General features: G+C 34.0%; 1 protein-coding gene across 1 annotated transcript in view; it reads left to right on the top strand.

Moving 5' to 3' along the window:
- Positions 1-9779, top strand: part of TFAP2D (transcription factor AP-2 delta (activating enhancer binding protein 2 delta)) — a gene marked incomplete at its 3' end in the record, with an annotated part of 42065 nt that overhangs the window by 25518 nt on the left and 6768 nt on the right. The window contains exon 6 of the mRNA XM_008591551.1: positions 7590-7731. Coding sequence (XP_008589773.1) covers positions 7590-7731 — 142 coding nt within the window. The remainder of the gene's footprint in view (positions 1-7589; positions 7732-9779) is intronic.

Raw genomic sequence — 9779 nt, 5'->3', positions numbered from 1 at the left:
TTTTTTTTTTTTTTTTTTTTTTTTTTTTTTTCTGTGATTCTCCCTTTCAAAGGTTATGGCTCAACTAATGTACTTTTTAAACGCTTAATTTCTGCATTTTTCCATTATTTATATTTATCAAAATTCAGAGATATTCTAATCAAATTGTCAACTTGTTTTAGTCTGTTTTGTGTTGCTATAACAGAATACCTGAGACTGGATAATTTATAAAGGAAAGAGGTTTATTTGGCTTACGATTCTGGGACAGCTGCACGTGGCACAGGCCTCAGGATGCTTCTACTCATGGCGGAAAGTGGCAGGCAGCCGGCAGGTACAAGCAGATCACATGGCAAGAGGAAGCAAGAGAGAGAGAGAAGGTGCCAGGGTCTTTTTTAAGCAACAAGTTCTGCGGGAACTAACAGAGCAAGAACTCACTCATTAATCCCCACTCCCCCAGGGAGAGCATTAATCCATTCATGAGGGATCTGCCCTCATGACTCAATCAGTTTCCAACACTGCCACATTGGAGATCAAATTTCCACATGAGTTTTAGAGGCGACAACATATCCAAACTCCATCACAACTGTTATTATTCTGATTGATATCTAATTCATATTGAATAACAATGGAAGTTTTGGAATTGCCTATGTTTAATTTACACCAAATATTTGAGTTCAGAATTAAATATTTCTAAGAACAGGGCAGAGAGTAATTTTACATTTTAATTAATATAATTTTAAATAGTGCATAAAATGGTACAAAATGTAAAAGTTATAGAAGGGTATGTAGTGAAATACTTCCTTTCCCCAGTCATTCAGTTCTCTTCCCAGAAGAAAACAAGTGTTATTAGTTTCTGTTTCCTTCCAAGGATATATGTGTGTATGCATTTTTTTTTCATTTTTAAAAGAAACTACAGCATTCTATGCACACTATTTTGCACTTTAATTTTTCACATTTTGTCTTAGTGGTCATTCTTTTTTCAGTGCTAACAAGTTGTTCATTATTTTAAATAGTCATGATATTCTATGGAATGAGTGTATCATAATTTATTTAACCAGTCTTCTAAATATCATTTAGGTGTTTTCAGCTTTTGGCTATTACACATAGTGCTGCAATGAGTAACTTCACACCTGTACACTAGCTTATATAGGGTTTTATCAATTTTTGGATCTTTGCTAATTTGATTGGTTAAGAAAAAGCTTTCTCTATTAGGAAGGATGTTGAGCATATTCTTAGACTTTTATGAGCTTTTCTGTCTATTCATTTACTTTGTATTTATGGGGTAATTTTTGGTATTCTCTCATTGATTTGTAGTGCTCTTTATATATTAGGAAAATTTGCTGTATGTCTCTGATATGACTTGCAGACCTCCCCACATCCAGTTCTTATTGTCTGTTATGAGTTCTTGTTTGTTTGCTTGCTTGTTACATCTTTGTCATGCAGAACTTTTTAATATTGATATAATCATATTTCAATATGAGAAAAGATGGCTTTTCACTTTTATTATAATACTTTTAAATGCATTTTTTTAAAATTCCAAAATTATTTCATGTTATCTTCTAATTACTTTGTGGTTTTATTTATTTATTTTTTTTCCTTTTTTGTCTTTTTTCGTGACCGGTAATGGGATCACAACCCTCAGTGTTGCGCCCATACTGCACTCAACCAGTGAGTGGACAGGTCTCTATATGGGATCCAAACCCTCGGTGGGAGCGCCACCACACTCCCAAGCGCCGCACTCTACCGAGTGCACCACTGGGCCGGCCCATGTGGTTTTATTTTTTAAGCTTAAAATTTGAATTCATCTGGACTTTCTTTAGTTGTTGGATGTATAGATCCAATTTTATTTGTTTTTGGTTTTATTTTTATTTTTCCAGATGGTCACCCGGTTGTCCTAACACCTTTTTTGATAATCCATTTTTCTCTAGTAACTTGAAAAGTGAGCTTCATCTTTTACTTAGTCTCCCTGTACAAATGTACATTTTCAATAAACTAATATCTTTGTTTCCCTAACAATGCTATCTCTTCTTCTATTACCCCATCTTCTGTTTTGTTTCTAAAGTTTACACCATATCAGCCAAATACAGCAGAACTCATCATGCGAGAACCTAGCTAGACATTCTTACAGGTTAATATTAACTCAACAGTGACTGTCTTCCTTTTGTATAAGTCACAGAATAATTATATTCTGGGAATATGTACAGTCCATCCCTACATAATACTTAGGACAGTAGTTTTCTCTTCAACTTAGGACAGTAGTTTTCAACCTTGGTTTGAGAGAATTGCTTCAGGAGCTTTCAAAAAATGCACATGCCCTCGCAGAGATTAAATGATATGGGGTAGAACCCAAACTTTTTTTTAAAAAAAAGCAAATGCCTCGGTTATAGGAGTAGCAAGGGCTAAGTAACCCTGCCTTCGAATATAATCTCTTTTTTAAAATGGCTGCACTGATATAGTAATATATTCTATTTTCATAGGCTTCCTATCTGTATTTAATTCTAGCATGTCTCTTTTGCTCTAGTTTTTCTCTGTATTCTCTGAAGGGGATGTCTTATAAAACTATTATAGTTAACCAACACAATATTTGAAAGCATTTTAATTTAACCAATGTCTACTGAGTGCCTATTATGAATCAGATACTGTATTAACTACAGGATATTGACTGAGGAACAAAACTATTACTTTGAAAAACAAAGTGTTGGTGTTTGAACAAAATTATCATTAAGCTAGGGAAACTACCAGGGTATAAGGCACCTATATATGTCCTAGACTGTATGATATATAGTGTTGTAGACCGTATTCCTTTCAGATTAGTTTGAAAAACCTATAACAGATACATTTACTACTTTGTTATTCAACTCTAGGGTTTACTACAGCTTGATATTATAAGACAATTTATTTAATATAATATCCAGGTTTGAAATATTTTCAGATTTGCTTTCTAATAGATACTTCTCAGAATAATCCCTTAGATTTAGATGTGCTGTTTTTCCATACATGAAAATAAGATTAAAAACATAGTTAAGGGAATGGAATTTAACACATATGAATTGTTGCTTCTACTTAATAACATTGGGTATGGTAATACAAAGTTAAACCTGAATTGTTTTCAAGGCAATATTTTTACAGTGGCAGCTGGAAAAAAAAAATATCTAGTGAATAACAATGTAGAAGCACTGCTTAATACACATGTGATTAACTTCTCCTCAGAAAACATTTTTCCATTAAATTTCCATTTCAGGACAGCACCAGTGATTGTCATTAAAGTTTTTTTTTTCTGATATTTTTCCCTAATTTTTTACTTTTTACTTCGAGGTGTGGAAAAATGAATTCCCTGAAAACAGAGAGGAAATTATCTTTTTATGTTCCTCCCATGTTCTGGAATTTGCATATGTCTGCTTTTTAAGAGAATTATTTAATGTAAGTCATCACTTGCTGCTATTACTATAAAAAAATAAATTAAATACCCCTCATCTTTTTGGGAGGGTGGGGGTATTACTTTGCACATGAAGCCTAAGGCCTTGCACTCCCCTAAACACCCATGTATCCTACTTCTAAAATACGTAATTGTTGAAATGATGTGAAATAAAATGGGCATATTTATCAAAATTAGTGTGTTGCTTCAGTTGAGTTAAGGAAAAATAATAATAAAAAAGAGGGTAGACGGCCAAATAACATATTTCATTGAAATAAAGGAATAGCGTAAATTTACTCTGAAAAATAAAAAACAAAAAACAAAACTAGAGTATCCTACCTCATCTCTCGCAGAAATGAGGTGACAGCAGCAGTACCTGATATAGTGGGAATAGGAGGGGAAATGTTCTCCATTCTTCCTGGACTGCTCTTTCCACCACAGGTTACTGCACCTGCTTGTTATTCAAATAGGCATTTGTTCCACCATAGAAACACAAAAGCTTGTAGGTCTTTAGTTTTACAAATCAGTCAGATCACCTAAAGTCTTATTCATATGCTTTTCTGATCCTAATTTTTTTTCTTTTTCTTAAATCTATGCATCTTGAACCTAAAGCATCTGCTGTAAGAAATTTAACTATAGACTTGTCATTGTTCCTGAATATTGTGTGTATTTTAATTCATGACTCCATTTATTCATTCATTCTTGGGTCCTCACACACAAAGCTTTTGTGGCATGATATACACATTTTAACTATGTATCAGAGTGTCTTCACTTGCCACTTCTTTTGATGTAGCATCGCTATACATCCTGTAACAATGTTACATCGCAGGCAGTAGAAAGCAATAAACAGAACTAAGAGAAGGAAGGATCTGGCTGTCAGTGTAAATGTAAATAGCAGCTGTTCCACTCAAACTGTTTTTAAAACTACCACACGGTGAGAGCTTTGCATAAAATGGGACAAATCCTCAAGAATCAGGTTTTAGCACAAAATTCAAGAGGCATGCTGCCATCCTCCTGTTTGCACTGTTTCATTTTTCCCACTATTGAGCAAACAGTAGAGGAAAATTACACATAAAATAGTCTCTGTAAAAATGTTCTTTAAATATCTATTTCTGTGTGAACAATGCAGTGTACAGCTACATCAGTATAAATAACTTGACTTGCTGTATAAGCATGATACTGTAGATGCTGATATTATGTTAGTTGCAAGATACTTTTGAGTTCTAAGGTCCATATCAGTTTATCCTCTGGTCAGGTGCTTTACCATTATTAGATGGGTCAATATTTAAAATATTTTTACCTTCAAATTTGAAATTTCTCAGATTATCCCCCTCTGTCATTTTTCTAGCAATAGTGACCATCCTATATGGCATTACAGTGCCCTTTAAAAAAATCTTTGTGCCATTTATTCTTTGTAATATACACACATTTTCTTTCCTAATTTATCCCCCTCTGTCATTTTTCTAGCAATAGTGACCATCCTATATGGCATTACAGTGCCCTTTTAAAAAATCTTTGTGCCATTTATTCTTTGTAATATACACACATTTTCTTTCCTAATAGGATAGGATAATAAATTACTGGTAATAATCACCTTTAAAATATTGGTGGTATGTTGCAGTTTTATTCAAAACTGTGACTCTTCATTAAACTAGCACTGCTCGGACTAATATAAAGACCATTTCTACTAGTTATATCATCTCTATATTTTAAATGGAAGAAAAAGCAATGATATTTTCTACCAAATGAATATAGAAATCCCAACTAAAGACCTGCTGCTGCTCATTAGAAATGAGGGCGAGGGGCCGATTGGCTAGTTCACAGAACATTATCCGCACTAATACATTTACTTCATTGCAATATTGTTTTATATTAAATTAGGCTTTTTTGTCAAGGCCTGAGACAGGGCCTCTCACATTGTGGGAATTAAAGAAATGGTTACAGCATGAATAAATGGATAAAAAAAATAAATGGCAACATTAGTGTTTGTTGGTAACATAAATAAAAATTAAATATAAGTTGCATAAATGCCAGTCTAATTTTGAGCTTGGTTAATTTTATATTTGTACACATTGAATCAGAATGTTAACTAATATTTGCATATCAGTCACAGTGGATCTTTTCATTGTCTAAGTATGCTTTACTGTCACTTAAATAAGGACAGGACCCCACCAGTTCATAATTAGTCATTAGGTATAAATCATACAAATAAACTATCATTAAAGAGTTCTTAGTCTTCTTAATTCATTTTCCTAATATATGTCAGGGAGAATTTTGAGATAAAGCTTTTAGAAGGCAAACTATAAGCAAATATTGAGCCCCAGTTAATAGTATACATGCTGAAGTTTTTAGGAAGATGTGTGCTGAGGTTTATAATTTACTCCAAAATGCATCAATATTAATATTGGGATGATAATGAATAGAAGAATAGAAAGATGAATTGTCATGTGATAAAGCAAGTTCAGTATATTATTAAGGGTGGACATACAGGTGTTAACTGTAAAATTGTTTCAACTTTGCAATATGTTTGAAATTTTTCATAATAATGTTTGAAAAAAATCTTTAAGAATTGATTTATATATTATTTTTCCTTAGGATTTTTAGTTGTAAGAAAGACAAGAATAGTTTAAGGGGAAGATTACTGTGAGGATTATATTTTTTCAACTCTACACCATATTAAAATGTCTTCCTAATTTCTATTGTTAATTTTCTTAAACCCATTCTTTGATATTAGCTAGCCTATTTTGTTACTTTGTATATCTGTAAACTTTTCTTCCTCCTCCTCTATATATCTACTTTTATTTCTTCCTGGCATTAACTCATAGAATACTGTTATTATGTGAGTATAAAGCAGGACCAAATCCATCACTAGACTGTCACTATGGCCCATCACCAAACTAGTTTCATATGATTTGGTCATCAAGCCTGACTATATTATTTCTTCTTGGCAGAATTTGGTAAACTATGTGTCTGTTGGGCCACCCTTCCATGATTACCACCTTCTCCTCCTTTCAACTTCTGTAAAACACTTTATCTCTACAACTAATTTGATACTTGCAATACAATATCTTGGTCACCACAATACTAATAAGCATGTATAGATTATATACATGTATAAAGTTTATATAGGTGCAATGAAAATTGTAAAGTGCTGTTAGGGCATTTGGTTTGTTGTTGTTATTGCTACTATTACTGCTGTGACTGTCATCTTCCTAGAGACAGAGTAATCTTTGGTTTCTCCCTGCAGTTCCCATTACACCTACCTAGCACTGTGCCTTGAACAAAGTAGGGTCTTAGTATATATACCATGAAAGCTTGATTTTTCAAAAGGTTTAATGCCAGGTAAGATTTGGCTTGATTAAGCTTTAAAAATATTAACTGTTTTCCAGATTGATTTCAATCACTATCTTTCTGTGCTGAAAAGCCATTTTTACCCTATCTCTTAAAAATTTACCTGGGTTTAAGATTTTGTGAAAAACAAAAGTTAGTTATGATTTTACTATAGTTAAACATTATACCTAGCACTATAATGTACTGAAGGCTTCCATAAGGCCTGATAATGCTAGTTGTATAATCATATAAGATACTATCTTTAACAAGGTAGTGTTATAAAATTGACATAATTCATTTACTTTGTTTTCCAAAGTGTTCCAACTTCTTTGAAAAGTTATTTCAGCCCTTTGCCAGATGTTTTAATAAGTCTTGTGGAAAAGGAACCTGAATAGTTCAGATATTCTGAGAACAGTTTGTAGGTCGAGCAGCAACAAAATGACACATTTAGCGAGCTTTGTCCTTTGGGAATTTATGTGTGGAATCTTGGAAATGAGTCTGTTATAATGACCAGACCTACAAGGGGAGTCAAAACTCCTGGACTGTTTCTGGGTTTTCCCTTGGATTTTCCATATATCCCTGCCTGTAAGTTGCTTCTCGGATCCTCAGTTTTTCCTCATCCTTTTGCACCACCCCTTCCAAAAAAGTCCTTTCTCTTCAATTGTTTCCACAACCAGGAGTGAGACTTGAAGAAAATGTAAAGTGTTACTGTTATTAAGGTTGGATACTGGTAAGAAACTGACTGAAAAGTCCTTTCTCTTCAATTGTTTCCACAACCAGGAGTGAGACTTGAAGAAAATGTAAAGTATTACTGTTATTAAGGTTGGATACTGGTAAGAAACTGACTGGTGTTGTCTGCCAACAGGGGAAGCTTTGCATTTGGCTCGGGATTTTGGCTACACTTGTGAAACAGAGTTTCCAGCCAAAGCAGTAGGAGAACATCTTGCCAGACAGCATATGGAACAGAAAGAACAGACAGCAAGAAAAAAGATGATCCTGGCGACCAAGTAAGCAGAATGGGGAAGCATCAATGTGCCTTCCTCCTCAGTGTTTCCATTTTCTTTGAATGAGGGAAACAGCCTAGAAAACATCAGTTCTCTAAAACAAACAGCTGAATATATTAAACAAGAACCCTCCACTCCTCTGCACCTATGACAAGGTTCACATACTGCCTTTGATCAGTGATGGGGCTATCATTGAACCTGAACAAAATTCTTAGAAACATCTCCAGAATATACAGAAATTCCCAGGAGAAAAATATGTTTAGCAAGTGTTTGGTCTAAGGCATTCATTGTGCCTTAATAAATGAGGATAAAGATCTAAAAACACTGTGAACATTGAGGGAATGTGACAAAAGATGAGGACACAGATGCGTGAGGGGTACAGGGAGGCCTCTGGGACCAAGGATCACCATCAGTGCCCCCTTTTCTTTTGTGTATAATTAAGCAAATAATTCCTGCATTGCGTTAACTTCCCCACCCCCACAGACAGATATTTTCTTTTTAAAAAGATATAATGTAAGTGACAGCTTCTGAAAATTGAAAAAACCCAATTAAAATGGGAATTAAAATAAACAGGCAAATAATGTAGGCAAATGTATCAATACAATAGGAAACAGGGAAGCCTGCATAAGATGACTTCTGAATTACCTCATACTTGAAAGTTCTTTGATAATTTATGAGACTACCATTTACTGCATGAAAACCCAGTGGAACCATTAAGTACCACTGCAAGTCACATTCAAAAGTTTTAGAGAAAAATCCTTCAGGTGGTAACTAATTCGTGCTATCTTTTCTTTATTAAAATGTTATTGCTACATATAGGCCATTAATAATCTTAAGTGATTCACTAACTCTATATTCAATTTTAGAACTGATAGTTCCAAGTTGTTAAATTATCGTTCATAACTTAGTTTCTTATTTGGGGAAAACTTTTTAAGGTCATGTATAAGGTAGATAGTATTAGAAACATTGCTTCTAAGAAACTGATGAAAATAGTTATTTAACTACTCTACGACATACTGGCTAAAATTTAAGTTGTCTTAAATTGTATAAAACCAAAACTAAATATGTCCTCTTTCACCAGGTTCTAATGTAATATGGGTCTTTTTACAAATTTAAGAGGTTATACGGGACACCTACCATCTAGTAGGTTTGTTCAAGACACTTGAGTCCCTTAATTGGGATTTGTGCATTGTTTGTCACTGTCACGGTTTGGGTTTAGGATTATATTTATGCCTTACTCTTCTAAGAGTACCATGTTGTTTCATTTTCTCCCAAAGAGAGGAAAAACAAAAGTTGGCTGCAAAAGAAAAGAAAAGAAATGAAATGAGATAAAAGGGAAAGGAATCACAGAAAGAGAGAATAAAGACAAAAGGCAGAGAAAGAAAATGATAAAGCAGTTATAAAACTTGAACTTAAAACTGAGAATAAACTTGGTGCTGTGGTAGCTACTGAAAACTTGCTAATGGAAAGACCTAAATTTGGAAATTTCGGGTGGCTTATCGTCTGGAGGGGTCTTTGCTTCTGTTTTGTTTGTATTCCTCCCTTCTTCCAAATAGTTTCTTAACCCAGAGGTATCTTCATTATCATATTTCAGTTTCTCCAGAAGGAATTGAAAGCACATATAGTTAGTTAGTTTGAACCTTTAGAATAGCCTCAGAAGAAAGATACCATATGACCCAGCTATCCCACTGCTGGGAATATATCCAAAGGAATGGAAATCATCAAGTCGAAGGTATACCTGTTTCCCAATGTTCATTGCAGCACTCTTCACAATAGCCAAGAGCTGGAATCAGCCCAAATGTCCATCATCGGATGAGTGGATACGGAAAATGTGGTATATCTACACAATGGAATACTACTCAGCTATAAAAACGAATGAAATACTACCATTTGCAACAACATGGATGGACCTTGAAAGAATAATATTAAGTGAAACGAGTCAGGCAGAGAAAAAGAAATACCACATGTTCTCACTTATTGGTGGGAGCTAAAAAAATAAACAAATTAATTCACCCACAAACACACACAAAAACACACACACACACACACAC

This window comes from Galeopterus variegatus, unplaced genomic scaffold (genome assembly GCF_000696425.1).
Source record: "Galeopterus variegatus unplaced genomic scaffold, G_variegatus-3.0.2 Scaffold7028, whole genome shotgun sequence".
In the NCBI taxonomy this organism is placed as follows: Eukaryota; Metazoa; Chordata; class Mammalia; order Dermoptera; family Cynocephalidae; genus Galeopterus; species Galeopterus variegatus.
The sequence above is the reverse complement of the archived record's forward strand: the minus strand, read 5'-3'. Positions and strand labels throughout refer to the sequence as shown.